At 40.0% G+C, this 17,009-nt stretch overlaps 1 protein-coding gene across 1 annotated transcript; it reads left to right on the top strand.

Annotated features, from left to right (window-relative positions):
• Positions 1-10,232: 10,232 nt before the first annotated feature.
• LOC135114072 (inhibin beta B chain-like) lies at positions 10,233-16,726 on the top strand. Its single transcript, XM_064029750.1, has 5 exons — positions 10,233-10,855; positions 13,622-13,767; positions 14,089-14,313; positions 15,016-15,231; positions 15,650-16,726. The coding sequence occupies exons 1-5, from the start codon at positions 10,459-10,461 to the stop codon at positions 15,812-15,814; spliced, it is 1,149 nt and encodes a 382-aa protein (XP_063885820.1). The 5' UTR covers positions 10,233-10,458; the 3' UTR covers positions 15,815-16,726.
• Positions 16,727-17,009: the final 283 nt, after the last annotated feature.

Here is a 17,009-nt window from a genome sequence, read left to right as displayed (position 1 = left end):
ATATATATATATATATATATATATATATATATATATATATATATATATATATATATATATATATATATATATATATATATATATATATATATATATATATATGTGTGTGTGTGTGTGTGTGTGTGTGTTGATGAAAGGTGAAATGCAGATCGATTGATTGTCCTTTGCTTACACCAAATAACGTCATAACATGTCTCTACTCCCTTGAGGGCCCCGTTCTTCACACACACACACACACACACACACACACACACACACACTGTAGATGTCGTGGTATGCGAATGTCGGTTTGTGATGAACTCAATGAAGTTCATCGCAACGCATTTGGTTATTAGAATATTATGCAAAGTTGCACATGCCAACATTTTCTTGCATTATTCCCAGGCATAAAATATAAAGTGAGTTGAAGGCCGAAACGGATTGCTCTCTCTCTCTCTCTCTCTCTCTCTCTCTCTCTCTCTCTCTAACACTGAGGTATGGATATATTATTAAATTATATATCGTTGTTGGTCGTTGGTGTGTCTGCAGCTTGTGTTGTGCACTGATGTATTAGCCACCAGAACAGAATATTTACCCCCTTATTAAAGAAACTATTTTTGCTTTTCAGAAATTAGGGCATCAAAATGAAATCATAATAATAGACTTGATTTATATGGTCTTCTCCGGCTAAGCATATTTTCTACTCAGTGTGTGTGTGTGTGTGTGTGTGTGTGTGTGTGTGTGTGTGTGTGTGTGAAGTTTACGTAGAGAAGTACTGTAGTGTGTGGAAAGTGGCGAGGATGACGCAACCGGACGAGTTTCTTGGGTGTTCGCCGCTCTACCTCCTGCCACGCTCGACCCGCGGACAGAAACTCTGTTCAGTTTACAGTTCAAACCCAAGCACAGGACACTCTTTAGGTGGAGTTATTGAATATGGAAATTTAACCTTAGATTTAAACCCCAAAGTGGATTTTTGTCGGCATTTATTTATTTATTTTATTTTTTTTATTAGCCGCTTCCTGTCATTGTTTCACACACACACACACACACACACACTATTCCCCTTCTTTTATGACTTCACACACCACACATGGAGGGAGCCCCTCTTCGTTCCTAAGCCACAACCCGGCATCCCCTTCCTTTCCTCCTCCACACCCAGCTTGGCCGCTCTCGCTTTTCCTCTTCGCACGCGGCCAGACAGGCCATATGCTGCCTCTTGTCTGATGCAACAAATATACATATTTTTGTCATAACGTGCCGCACCCATGTAATATATTGCATTGATGGCCAGTGAAGTGACTGCTCTCGGGGAAAAATATAGGGTGGAGCACTTCTTGCTTACTGATCAGTGTGTGGTCGGCCTTGAGGTTCACTGGAATAAAATGAATGCTTCTATTTGATATAGTTGTTAGAATTCGTACCCAGAGAAGGAGGAACGAGAATCAATCTCTCTTTTTCCCAGTTTTGATGAATGAGTTTGTTAATTTCACAAACATAAGTAGGAACTCTGAATAGAAATAAACTACATAAGTCCTTCAGTGCAGAACAATTCTTTTTATGATTATGTATAAATGTTTTACAGCATTAGCCCAGCAATGTGTCTATTCTGCATCATCTGTTTTCACTGCTCATCATGCGCGCACTCTGTCGTGAAAACCTGAATTACGCCACGATTCTTGTTTTCCATCACACTGATCACCCCAGGCTGTACGACAGTAATGATGACTGAAGGATTACTTGGCCCTCTTTGCTATTGTGAGGTATATCGATTAAACTATTAAAGCCATTAAATTGTTTTGAGATTAAATGAGTCATATATTTGTTGATGTATTTACCAGTCGCAAGGTATCTATTGATACTGTTGTGAACGATGCATTATTACACCTTCAGTAGTTCTTATTACAGGAATGGCAAAATATATTTAAAAAGTGTACCTGTGGGGAGAGAGAGAGAGAGAGAGAGAGAGAGAGAGAGAGAGAGAGAGAGAGAGAGAGAGAGAGAGAGAGAGAGAGAGACGGGATGGGGCAGGGATTATCAGATATACTCTTTACGTAGAAATAATATGATTCTCTCTCTCTCTCTCTCTCTCTCTCTCTCTCTCTCTCTCTCTCTCTCTGATGTATAACGCTCGGTGGTGTTTTGTGTCGTAATTCCGAGGCGCGTGTGTTTGTAATTTTGTACCCTCCCGTCATGCTGCGCCAGCCGCCGGTCACAGTCCACCAATTGTATTCAGCGCCCCTTGGAAATTTTACCCCAAGAGACCTTAGTACCCAACCTTTGGACTTTGGACACTTTACCTTGTCCCTTCCTCCTCCTTCCCCTCCTGCGCCTCCTCCAATTCCACCTGTATTCATTCTTTTCTCGTTTATTTGATTTATTTAGCCATTTTAGTTTTCCGTTCCTTCTCTTCTTCCTCCTCGTTGTCCATGATAATGTTGCAAGGTGAGTGCCATTATGGATGAGCACCTTTTAACACTATGTTTGCGTTTCTCTCTCTCTCTCTCTCTCTCTCTCTCTCTCTCTCTCTCTCTCTCTCTCTCTCTCTCTCTCTCTCTCTCTCTCTCTCTCTCTCTCTCTCTCTCTCTCTGTCACCTTGAACATACACGCGTCACTGCCATTCTCAAAACATAAAATCGCTTACGTCGGTTTCCTGTCGAAATGTTTGTGTGTCGATTGCATTCTCACGAGGATTGTTTTGGGATGTGGGCTCGACGCCGCCTGAATGAACGTGAATGATAAGCGTGCGCTCTGCAGTGGTTGCTGGGCGTGGCAGATAACAGTAGTGTGACTTTGTGACTTAAGGCAGGCCGCCCGCAGCCCCACTCAGCACGTGACGGGGCACTTCTTCACATACAGGTGTAGAGGACTCAGCAATCACCCAGCAGTATTTTTTAAGGCTCTCAGCAGATCTGCCAACGTTCCTCCCTCTCTCCTCCAGCCCGTCGTCCTCTTTCCCATCTCCCTTTATCTATCCATTCCACTTCCCTCTTCCCCCCCTCCTCTTCCTGCGCCTTATCCTCATGCTGATCTGATCTTTCCTTCCTTACCTCCTTCCTTCAGATTATTATTATTTTTTTTTTTTTTTTTCATCACCATACGCACATGTTCAATATTGTGCTGCTGCCTGCTTCTGCTACCGCCTACTACTACTACTACTACTACTACTAATAATACTAATAATAATAATAATAATAATAATAATAATATGAAAAATGATAATAATAGTAGCAACAACAACAACAATAATAATAATAATAATGATAATAATAATAATAATAATAATAATAATAATAATAATAATAATAATAATAATAATAATGCTACGGCTGCTACTACTACTACTACTACTACTACAATGAAAAAATTATGATAATGATGTTGATGATGATGATAATAATAATAATAATAATAATAATAATAATAATAATAATAATAATAATGATAATAATAATTCTAGTGTTGCTGGTGTTGCTTGCACGAAATACAGCAGCCGTCCACACTTGCTGCCACAATCTCCAGCCAGTGGACCATGGCGACAGCGGCGTCATGTAAAGCAAGTCGTGGGAACCTCAGAGGTCAGCGTTGGCGTGTCTCGCGGCGGACACGAGTCATGTCCTGCGGTGCCAGCATCCTTTTGAGGGTCGCCGAGCGCGTCCTTTGGCTCCCGCAGGTGATGTACTCCCACCTCAGTGCCTCACAACAGTTCTAGAAAGCCCGTAAAAAAAATAAATAAATAAAAAAATCACCTTGCCACAAATATCGAATGTGTTTGTCTCCAATCTCGCTCAAGAATTCCACTTTAAGACGTCATAGGCCAGCGTGGCGCGGTGTCCCGCCTGCCCCGCCCTCTGCCCACTGGGGAGGCTTTGCTCTAAACTTAACAATTCCCTAAAGACGATGGTGATAATGATGGTGTGTGTGTGTGTGTGTGTGTGTGTGTGTGTGTGTGTGTGTGTGTGTGTGTGTGTGTGTGTGTGTGTGTGTGTGTGTGTGTGTTTGCTCTGTTCGTGTGCAATTTTCATCCGATTTGTCTCTAAAACCACCATGACATCCTTTGTATTATGTAGACTCCTTAAAAATAAGTAAATGAATAAATAAATAATAAAAAAAAATTATATATATATATATATATATATATATATATATATATATATATATATATATATATATATATATATATATATATATATATATATATATATATATATATATATATATATATATATATATATATATATATATATATATATATATATATATATATATAAAATCATTATATCCTATTATATTATAAATGATATTCGGCTCACAGCACAACATTCCCCCAGACAGACCCAAATGAAGGTCACTGTGTAGCAGACAGCGTGAACCGCTCAAAGGAGTGAGTGAAGGAAGGTTCATGTCACAGCTGCCAGAATTGTCTACTTTTTTTTTTTTAATTATTTGTCATTTTTCTAAGGGGAAACAATAATATTAATGCATGAAAATTGGATAGGTTATATTATGTGATTATATACCTCCATAAATAATGATGCGATACATTTGTTTGTTACCTGTCTTGTGTCACGTCCTCCCTGTGCTCCTGCGCTGCTGCCCTTGAACGCTACACTGTACTTTGTCCCCTTCCCAGGCTGTGTTGGGGCCAATGTACTGTACAGCCCTCTATTCATTGCTGCGGTCTGATGCAACGTTTTCAGGAGTCCCTCTGCTTCATTCATGCCTGATATTACGTTATCAAGAATTTCTTATTCATTCTGATCAGGTATAACGTTATCTGCACTCCTCTTATTCATTCTGGTCTGACATAACGTTATATGTACTCCTCTTATTCATTCTAGTTTGATATAATATTATCTGTTTTCCCACTTATTCATTGTGGTCTGGTATGGCGTTATCTGCAGTCCTTATTATTCATTCTGGTCTCGTCACTTTATCTGGAGTCCTTCCGTCAGTCTAGACGCCACGCAATTGATAGTTCCCGCCATAAATCGTATGAAATTAATAGAGTGACTAGAGATTCGCCACAAGTGAGTGGAGTCCCTGATTCCAACCCCCACCTCGTTATCATCGCACCTCATCCTCACGTTATTCCAACCCCAGCTTCACGGAATCCCAGCTCCAGCCTCATATCATTCCAATCCCCATCCCACGCTACTCCAAATCCACCCTTAACCTCATGGTGCCCAAGACACGCATGCAAGCCTAAAGTACAGTATGTGTAAACATCTCCTTGAACCGTGTGCAGTGAGAGGAGTGAGGATTAATGTTACTGTTTCTTGAGTTTTCCTGAACAATGATTAGACTGCTGGAAACATTGTATAACCATGAACTGGATGTGTTGCTGAGATCCAGTCACCAGTTAGATTTAGCATCACTTCGTAACGTAGATACTAATTTGCAGGACTTCATTTAAATATAACCAACTAAAAATGTAAACAAATATATCACCATCATTATCATCTTCATCCTTATCTCGGGTTTGGGCCGAGACGCGGCTTAAGGCGTCCTGGCGAGGAAACAAATTAGAACACGTAAGAATATTTATAAGCTACACAAAGTTAGATTCAGGAAGGACGTAAACAGAAGTCGGGTCACTAGTAGGATGATATATATAAATGAGCGACATAAACTTAGCAAGAGTAAATGCAGGACACTAAGCAGTTTTTAAAGGAGGCTGGATAGATTCATGGAAAATGGTATGTTTTAAGTTTTCAAGTGCTGCCTTTTGTTGTAAGTCAAGGGACCTGTTACAGTCTCTTCATTTTCCTATGATGTCAATAAATCCATCGTGTGAACTATAAGAATGCCGTGAAATCTTCTATATTCACAAGATTCATTACATTTTTTTTTAATTATCTTTCATTTTATTAATTTGCTTATTGTGTGTGTGTATGTGTGATTTAATCCAAATAAGCAAATTTGTATCAAAGTTTGTGAACTATGACAACTACACTAATTTATCTCAGACTCGTATTCTTTTTACTCTCTATAGATATTCAGGTTTGACGTAAATTACACTTAGCTGTGATATATAAATATGCACGGTGCTGGCCTTGGACGTTGTATCAGTGCGTCCTTTCATAATATTTGTTAGATGGTTCATGAGGGTAAGGAGCACCGGCGTGGCATCAACGAGTTACTGGGAGCTGTTGGTGCCTGCAAAAATCACACATGGCTTAAGCACCTCAGCAGGGCAACCAGCAGCGTCCTGTATGCAAGATTCTCACATCAAAACTTTCCATTACTCCACGCAATATTAAACCTTCCCATACTTATCATACAAGTTAGAATAATTATATAACTATGGCTATTCAGTCCTTTATTAATTGAGAATCATTAATATCCCAGTATGGCCATATTGCAGACTTGGTGGGTATGTAAGCCAGGCATGTTTCTTCTCCCTTCCTCAAACCAGTCCCAGCGCGCCACCTTTGCCCCGCTCCGACCAGACAGTCATGTGAACGCCATGTGATCAGAGAGGAGGCCCGCCCACAGACCCGTCCCCTCCCGCCTTGCCTTCTCCCGTTAAGTATTCCAAGACACGCACCCACAGCGGAAAGAGTGTTGGTCTCCGATGTGCGCGGTGCGGGAGTGGGGCATGAGTGTAGTCGCGTTCAAGCAAGATTATGAAATGCTAACTAATTCACTGTTGTAAGGATGCGCATGCTGATATACGTAAATGCTCGTAAGGAGTGTAGTCATGAGCTTTGTACGGTACACTTAACCTGCTTTTTTTTTTAATTTATGTATTCATTTATTTATCATTATTATCTAAGTTGTTTGTAGGAATATATTTCTACCTATACAGTATATGCAGGCAGCCGACACTTAGCCACTTGTCTGTCCATACAAGGTACCTGGTACATACTCGTATATACTCGCTTGATATAATTACGATGCTAATGAGGTCCTGATGAAGGAAAAAGGAAAAGAAAAAGACATCGTTGACGTGCTTGTGCAGTCGTTCAAGCGTCATGGATTTAATAAACTTGCCCGTGTCAGATCTGCATCACTTGTCATGCCCTTGTGGAGCTTTCACACGTCTCTTAGTTTTAGTTCAGTTTTTCCTTTCTGCCGTCATGTTCACTTTTCCTTTCCCGCTTAACTCTCTCTCTCTCTCTCTCTCTCTCTCTCTCTCTCTCTCTCTCTCTCTCTCTCTCTCTCTCTCTCTCTCTCTCTCTCTCTCTCTCTCTCTCATTATCCTTTATTCGTTAGTTTTTTTTCTTTCTTTCTTTTTTTTTTTTTTTGGTATGTCTGCAGGTAACCTATCATGGAATTTTCCCTTGAAGCTCACTGAGGGCATAGATTGATGACTGACTTAGATTTGCTCATAATCCGGGTCTTAAAAGGCAGATACAACCATTTAAGCCCGAACGCGGCAACCAACATGATAACAGACCTGAAAGAATTAACTTCACAAGGAAGGTTATGAGAAATTGAAGATACACTCACCAACACTGGTACAAAGAAGAGGGATGAAATAAAAAACATCTAAGATTGAGACTATAGAAGGGAAGAAAATAACATGGATGCATAAGAGGACATAAAAATCAATGCTAAAAAAAAATGCTTAAGACGAGGGAAATGCCTGCATCACATACATAAGTTATCATTCCATATAGATCTACAGAAATTAGGAATAAATTAATGATATCAGCGAGAAGTATGCACCAAATGAAGGGAAAACTGGATGGGTGTAGATAGGAGACGGAACCACAAAAATGTAGAGAGATGGAAGATTTATATTGGTGTACAGATTGATTTTATTGATAACAAGTGTGTAGCGGTCACGCGGTAGAGGTTTATTTTCTATGACTCCGATTGACTCTAAGGACTAAAAGTTTAGATGTCTTATTTCGATTACTATTAACAGACTACAGTGAAAGATGTGAGAATTCAAAGTGTATTTTCTGATTTTAGTAAGGATTATACACCATTAATAGAAAAATTCACATGAGAACCTAAGTAATCATCTCTATGGCCCTTAAAAATGGTCCTGATGAGAGAAAACAAGGGCTGGGAAAATTCACAAAAGAAGAAATGTTGGTTGGCACATAATGCTTAAAATTTACTTTTGTTAATGCACGTATGTTCGTCTTATAGTGTACATAGATTATTAATTTAGTATCAAAAAGCTCCTATTTCGAGTACCAGTACCATCCAGACATTGGCAGAAACTCTCCTCCACGGCAGTCTTCAAATGATGATGCAACGTGAATGAAATAACAATCATCTAAACGAAAGGGAAAAACAAGCTTTTTTTATGATCAGATGCAGGAAAAAAAAAAAAACAGACTTAATGTTGCTGGAGCCCGTAACGCTTGTCAGTAATGGCGAAGGCAAGTAGCTTACAGTATCAAGGCAATGTGAGGAGAGGTTCACGCAAGGAAAAGTGTGGAGAATGTATTAGATGCCAAGAGTGAAGGCAAACAATGACTCGTGGAGATTCATGACCAGAAAATTATATAAAAAAAAATATATATATATATAAAAAAATCCAAAAAACCATGAAAGTGGGACGCACATGTGTATACATGACGCAGTGGATCAGACCAAACCGCGGGAAGCTACTGACAGGCATGAGAGGTAGACAGACAAGTTACACGTCAAACGACGGGACAGACAGACACACACACACACACACACACACACACACACACACACACACACACACACACACACACACACACACACACACACACACACACACACACACACACAGAGAGAGAGAGAGAGAGAGAGAGAGAGAGAGAGAGAAAATACCGATGATCATCATCATCATCATCATCGCCATCATCATCATTATCATGTATAGTATGTATGCATGAAGTGCCTCAAAAGCGAGAAGAACTCGGAATTATGCAACACGAGTGTCGCGGGTCAAGAAGGAAAATTACATCAGTAAAATATTAACATATTAACTGCTACAAAATTCAGTCATTGGCTTTATTATCACACAAAAAGAAAATATACTAAATCTGAATCACTAAAAGTAACATTTACGAAGAACTTTGATAAATTATATATATTGTTCATTCACAATATAAACAAGATCCGTTGGAGACAATACTTTCCCACACCAGAAGGCAGCAGAAGGAATTTACACAGCAGCAGCTAATTATTCAAATATAAGTACCCAAGATTGGAAGTTGCGACATTAACCATATCAGGCACAACTAATATGAACATATGCTAAGTCTATTTTAAAAACAGGTGATAGTTAATAAGGTGTTTAGTATGCAAAGACTGTAGTGAGTCCTGCATCAGTCATCGGAGCAGACACCAAACTCTTCAGTTCATCGACCTCCTCAAAAAATTCAAGATTATTCGTCTCCCAAATGTTAATCATACGAAATTTATCTGATAAACGTTTCTTTGATTAATAGTATTACACGTTATGGAAACCACCTTATACCTCTCCTGCAGGCGGCTGACTGTCCAATTAACCCAGGGTAACGCCTCCTACCAACTCACCTTCGGAGTAACTGGGGACTAGCAGAGGCCTCTACAGAGACAACAACTAAAGAAAAATTAAATAAAGAAAAACAAAATTAAAGCATATCAAGAACTTTGATAATAATAATAATAATAATAAGAAGAAGAAGAAGAAGAAGAAGAAGAAGAGAATTCTTTTATCACCTCGTTGGCAAAGGCATACGGTGACCTTGAGCAGCAGAACACCTGATTAAACTTTCAGGTGGATGGTAAAATTTCTATGGATCTTGGATTCTCCCTGGTTCTCCACGCGCCCCGTCAAGACTCCCACTCAGTTCTTCTCAGGGCTTGGCGGGATATGCTTTCCAACTTAGTATTATTGTATCATCATCATCATCACTTTGAATACTATTATATATTATCACCACACACACACACACACACACACACCAAGATTTTCAACACTCATACATGTGAAGCAGTTTTATGGGAGGCGAAGCAACACTGGAAAGACTGTGACTCTCAAACACTTGCGACATTATCTATCTACAGCATAAATAATTCAAAATTTTAATAGTTTAATTTATCTATTTATAATTTAAGTTTTAGATAGATAATGCAAGTGTTTGAGTGTCACCGTCTTCCCTGTGTTGCCGCATCTACCGCGAGACTACCTCACGTGTATGGCTGCTGAAGATCTTGCCTAAAGCATAGCATGTGCTGTAGTGATGAGTTTGTTTGAATCAAGAGCGATATTCCAAATATTACAGGGGTGTTCAGTTTATTTGACAATAATGAAATGACAATACACACGAAATTTCTAACTTTCACGCCATTTTATGTTTGCTGCGTTACCGGCACTCCAAGCGTCTCACTAGCTATTTGAAAGTGAGACTGTAACAGAAAAAAAGTCGAAAGGCGAACTGGCCTGGCTCACGACGCCTGCCGGAGGTATAAATAAGAAGGCAACCCGCGCTGCCCACCACTCACTCTGATGATCGTGAGAGGTTGGTGCCCAGCCAGACTCGCACTCTACCCGCCAGTATGACTATCAGTCTCCGACTGTTACCTGTGTTAGCTGGGGCCCTCGCGCTCTTGCCTCTCGCCGTGCCTGGTGTTGGTGGTATGAATCCTCTATCACTGATTCGCAACCTAGACAATATCCGGATCAACGAGATTGGTTCTAGAGAAGTTACGTCTGCGAGTCCAGAAGGAAGCACTGTCAGCTCAAGACACCTTCGGTTCTACAGTCACGAAAGAATCAAAGAACGGATTTTGGCAAAAATGCAACTTTCTGAAGAGCCACGATTTCATCAGCCCTTGGAAAAGTTACCAGATATTATAAGAGAAGGATTGTCACAGGTGATTTTGCCGCAGCAACCTCCTTCCACCCAAGCTCCACCCACACTCGAGAAGGCATCAATCCTGCTTGCCTCGCAAAGTAAGTGTTGAATCTCTTCATATCTGTCGTTCTGTAATGTCAGTCACTCATTGTTTTTGTCACATAACCGGCATTTGTAGTGTTTGTAGAGTTCAGTATCGAGCTATTATATTTATACTTGACACCGAAATACATGCCATTTTATAATATTACAAACTTAATGTTAGAAAGTGTCTCTGAAATCCGAAGTATTTCAGAGACACTTTCTACAACATACGAGAACACGAATTCTGAAAGCACTGCACAGGAGGAAAAGGAAATGTGGACTAAATAAGTTAGTAAACGACAAAATGTAGAAGTATTATATCATATATTACATGCAAGCAAAAGTTACGTCACCCAAACAGCCCTGCTCTGCCTCCCCTGAGTCCCCCAGCCCCCGCGCCTCACACACTCAGTCCACATGATAGTTTTTCCCTCGCAGTGCCCTCAGTACTGTTACCTTCCACTGACATATTTTAGCTGCCAATTTCTTGATTGATGTCAAGCACTCCTTAGAGTATTGTCCGGTTTATAGTTGGTGAATATTCGTCATTGTCATCATGTATATTGTGAGTGTGAATGGTGCGGGCACGTGGCGGGTTGAGTGAGGCTGGCTGTGTGGCAGACGAGACAGGAAGGAAGCGGGAGGGAAGGAGATGGTATGAGCTGTGTGTGTGTGTGTGTGTGTGTGTGTGTTTAGAATGAATGACACTGATTTCAGACTAGCTTGTGTGGTGCCATTTTTTGTTATAGAATGGCTGATATATACTGTTAGGAATTATTTAATTTAAAGATAAATTTGGTGAGAGATTACTTAATAGTACTATACTCACTAAATGTTGTCTGTAAGAATGCGATGGTTCACAAAATTATGTGGTATGATCGGATTTATAGTTAACAGTCGTTTCCTCTCTCTCTCTCTCTCTCTCTCTCTCTCTCTCTCTCTCTCTCTCTCTCTCTCTCTCTCTCTCTCTCTCTCTCTCTCTCTCTCTCTCTCTCTACACGCCTCTCACCATCTTCCCTAACCTCTCCCCCCCCTCACCCCCACACACTTTCGCCAGTCGTTCCCCTCCTCCTCGTCTTGAGCATAATCTTTCTCTTTCTTATCAGTTGCTGCGTGTGGATCTAAAAAACAAAGAAACACTGCATTCGTTTAGTAAACTTTTCACCCATTCATAAAACACAAAAAAAAGCTCGCTGAGTTCTAACACACACACACACACACACACACACACACACACACACACACACACACACACACACAGACACACGCGGCGGTCAGCCAGGTATCACGTGACCACTACATGGGTAAAACTAAACGGTTTGAGTCCAACACGCTCGCATGTATGCGCCCACGACACATAGACATTACACCCTTCATTGTGTGTGTGTGTGTGTGCGTATATATATATATATATATATATATATATATATATATATATATATATATATATATATATATATATATATATATATATATATATATATATATATATATATATATATATATATATATATACATATATATATATATATATATATATATATATATATATATATATATATATATATATATATATATATATATATATATTTATTAACACTCCTCACTGTGCGTGTGTGTGTGTGTGTGTGTGTGTGTGTGTGTGTGTGTGTGTGTGTGTGTGTGTGTGTGTGTGTGTGTGTAAACAACTCAAGTACAAGGAAAGTACAATAAATCACACGTTTGACATTTGGAGTCAGCAGCAACATCCAGTTATGTCTCCGTCAGTAATCTGGGAATCTCTGACACGCATAAAATAAAGTGGTGAATAGAAATAAATGGACATTTGTTACTATTTTGAGCTAAGATCTGCAGAATCAAAGAAATAATAGAATATAAGCAGCACGTGTACACGAGTGTCAGACGACCCTGACCAAGGAAGCTATCAGAAATAGCTAACAGGTTGGCCAGGCGGCTGCACAGCACCAAGGGAAGCAACAAAAGGTTACGTAGGCCCGGCTGAGCACGATACTGGGCAGCAGTGCATTTTTATAGGACAAGGCCTACTGAAGTTTCATTATGCAAGATATATCGAAATCAATTCCAGGACTTTTTTTTTTTTCATGCAGAAATCTCCCTGGTATTTGGAGTTCACATGTCGTTTTGTCCCAGATGAGGTCTGGGGCGATTTACAGTTAAATCCCTGCGCAGGATTGACTGGCATCCTAGTAACAACACAGCTCTTTCCCCGCTGATTTCACACTGGCATTTCTCCAAGGAATCGCCCACCCCCCAAACAACCCTTTAGCCTTGTCCTTTTATCTCACGGTGGGGAGTGATGACAGCGCTCTGACTAAGCTCATTATTTTGTCATTCAGCGAACTGTGTGTGTGTGTGTGTGTGTGTGTGTGTGTGTGTGTGTGTGTGTGTGTGTGTGTGTGTGTGTGTGTGTGCTCGCGCGCGCACGCGCGTGCGCATACGTGTTAAAGTGTGCCTTGCCGTTCACTATTCCTAAATGCAATCTCTCTCTCTCTCTCTCTCTCTCTCTCTCTCTCTCTCTCTCTCTCTCTCTCTCTCTCTCTCTCTCTCTCTCTCTCTCTCTCTCTCTCTCTCTCTCTCTCTATATATATATATATATATATATATATATATATATATATATATATATATATATATATATACACACACACACACACACACACACACACACACACACACACACACACACACACACACACACACACACAAGTGGCACGTTCTCGCCGAGTGCCACTTTTCACTGACGGTGTGGTGGTTCACAGGAAAGCCCTGCCGCGGCCGAAGAGGCGTCCTCTGTCTTCGCTTCACGCTGGGGAACTCCACGATGCAGGATGTCACCACTACCACGCTTTGGCTCTGGAAAACAAAAGATCAAAGACAGACTAAGAATATATTTTTCGTAAATGAGGTGAGATCTGTTTGTCTTTTCTAAACACATCATAGGATAGAGAGAGAGAGAGAGAGAGAGAGAGAGAGAGAGAGAGAGAGAGAGAGAGAGAGAGAGAGAGAGAGAGAGAGAGAGAGAGAGAGCATACATAAATCAAATGCATGGTGAAAGTTAGATCCCTTTCATTTTACTTCCTTCAGACAATTGATAATCTGGAGAAAGGTTGTTTTCTCTAGATTTTATAGGAAAATTAATGTTTTATATAAAGGCCAAACTCACTGATAGCATGTTGTACACATACTAGTTATTCCACTAACAACACTTGTCTCCACGCTTCGGCAGGGGAACCCGCGAGGCAATAGAACACTTTTGGCCAAGGCGTCTGTGACTGAGACATTAGATGGATGGGTGAAGCTCGACATTAGTGCTGCTATGCAAAGATGGATGCTGAAGGAAACTCAAGAGGTGAACCTAAATGTGTGGTGCAGCACCTGCAGCCGCCATGCCCTTACGTCGAAGATCGCTGATCACACTCCTTTTATTGTCATTGCTGCAACGGAGACAAATGTGAGGAGAGAGAGAGAGAGAGAGAGAGAGAGAGAGAGAGAGAGAGAGAGAGAGAGAGAGAGAGATTCTTCATCTATGTGTTATCAAATATTTATTCAAGTTCCAAGGCATCTGTATGCTAAGCGCTTCATATCCTCCTCATTCATGTAATAAACCGGGTTCGATAGTTACTTTTTTTTTTTTTTTTTTTTTTTTTTACATCTGACTTGGAATTATGCATTTCATCTTTACAACTATATTCATGTGCTTCAAGATGCGTCTATGGCGTGTCTTTTACTTATGCTGGCAGACGGCTTGGAGCATTCCCACGATCATGTTCTGATGTAGCTTTACTTTTTGACACTTTCATAACGCCTAGCACTCTCAAAGTACCTTATTTTATTCATATCTCCCAGACTTTCTCCATTCATTCAGCTTCATGTTATACATCACGCATCCTCGTCTAATCTTACAGCCACCAGTGCAAAGGGAGGTCGTATGGATTCGGTCCCCCAAAGCAGTTTCTTTTTGCTTAATTCATGCATGAATATTTACGTTACATTAAAATAATGTTCCATTATCTTATGAAAATATTGTACTCTTATAACCTGAAGTTTATTTATACGATTCAAACACACTACAACGGTCGTAATGAACCACGGCATCTTTGACAGTCCTCGTTCAGGGAGGTGTAATTCTCCAACGTGTTTTATGTTGCCACAGACTCATCAGCGACGGTCTGTAGAGCGGGAGTGTTCGGGACAAGACGGGGATCGCTGCTGCCGAGAGGCGATAAACATAACCAGCACCGAGATGGGTTGGGATGATTGGCTTATTAGTCCAAGGAATTTCGCCTTTTATTACTGCAACGGTTCCTGCCCCGCCTACCCCCTAATTGACGAAACATTCAACGGCACGGAGTACAGCAAAATTAAAAAGGTAATATTATCATATCAATATTCCTAGCTGGATCAACATTGCGTTCCTATTGAGTATCGCCTGTTGCTTAGGAGACATAATTAACAGTGAACATCTTCACTGAGCTCTACTAAAATTTTTATCAAGTTTCGTGCATTGTTTAAGTACATTAAGACGTACTGATGCAAGACAAAGATCAAATAAGAACATTCTCTTCATATCTTTCAAACTATATATATTTTTTTTTTCATATCGGAAACTTAATTATCTTTAGACTCATATTATTTTTATCTATAGTAATATCATAAACCTTAATTCCAAATAAAAACATTTTAAAAGAACAAAAAAGCCTAAATCGCTTCATGTTTAATGAAATTAGCTCATTACCCTGTACTAATTATACACAGCATATACGTAACTCAACTATTGTTTCCACCAGCACCTCATGCAGGAAGGCAAACTTGGCCCAAGAGACAAGCTGAAGCCCTGCTGTTCCCCGACTTCCTACAAGTCAATGGACCTCCTCTTTTACTCAGGGACGAGGGAAATTCGCCACAGAAGAGTAACCGACCTGCTAGTAAGCTCCTGTGGCTGCCGCGACTGATCACTGTTTGCAAATATTTTCATGCAATAACACGTGATCGATTCCTTAATCAGTATTAGAATGTTCGAGTGACGAAGTAAAAAAAATAAATAAATGTATGAAAGAGTACACATTTCCTCACATATGGTAAATCATCAAAATTATGGTTTCAATCAACAAGTACTTCAGATTATACCTCTAGAAACAGACATTTAAATGTAAGTCACTTTAATGAATGAATGAAGCCATGGATTGTATTCAGTGAGCTCAGTGATTGTACCATACGCTCCGGTGCTCAAATCTCACCTTATCATCGTGATGACCGTCTGCAAGTTTCCACTTCTATTAGATTAAGTTATTACTCTATTATTTATTTTTCGCTAATTTTACGTATTCTAAGTGTTGATGAAATCACTGCCATTGTCACTGCAGTCTGTCAGCCATTGTCCAGTGTACTTGACGCATCTCAGGCACTAACTTTGTTATGGATGGAAAATGGAATAATTAGGTCAAGCATCACTGTTGACATTGAATGCTTAATTACCGCGCGCAACATCCGCCCATCAACATCACTCTCCACACCTCTATTGGCTAAACTGGCTACCTGCCTCCTAAAATTATCTTTGATAAGGCTTTTTTTTTTTCTTCTTTCCAGTATATTAATTACAAATCGTTTCCGCTGAGGACTGCAGCTGACAAGTTTATGATCATACGTAGCATCACGCACACACACACACACACACACACACACACACACACACACACACACACACACACACACACACAGCTTGGAAGCAGATAACAGCAACAGCTATGCAGGCAGACACACACCGTTCATTTTTTGTATATACTATTTTTTTTTTAATATATATGTGTAAAATGTGAGTTTTGTACAGTATCTATTAAAATAAAACTTTATATTGATATGCATAATTGTTTGCAAGCCTGCACCTACCAGGGCAACACATGTGTAGGCTACACATCTACTCACACCTGCGAATATACACATTTCCCAGACACATGGTCAGCCACACACCTCTCACTACTCATCTCCCAAGTAAGACATCGGGAAAATTCATTCATTCATTCAAGAGAGAGAGAGAGAGAGAGAGAGAGCGTCACATTGTAGTGAAAAAAAAAAATCATAAGTGATTCTGATAATGAGTTGAAGAAAACTGCCACAATTTTTTAAGGGTTGTATGAAGCTCCGCCATAT

The sequence above is a fragment of the Scylla paramamosain genome, chromosome 27, assembly GCF_035594125.1.
Source record: "Scylla paramamosain isolate STU-SP2022 chromosome 27, ASM3559412v1, whole genome shotgun sequence".
NCBI lineage: Eukaryota > Metazoa > Arthropoda > Malacostraca > Decapoda > Portunidae > Scylla > Scylla paramamosain.
Note: the sequence above shows the minus strand (reverse complement) of the source record. Positions and strands in the feature narration are given on the sequence as shown.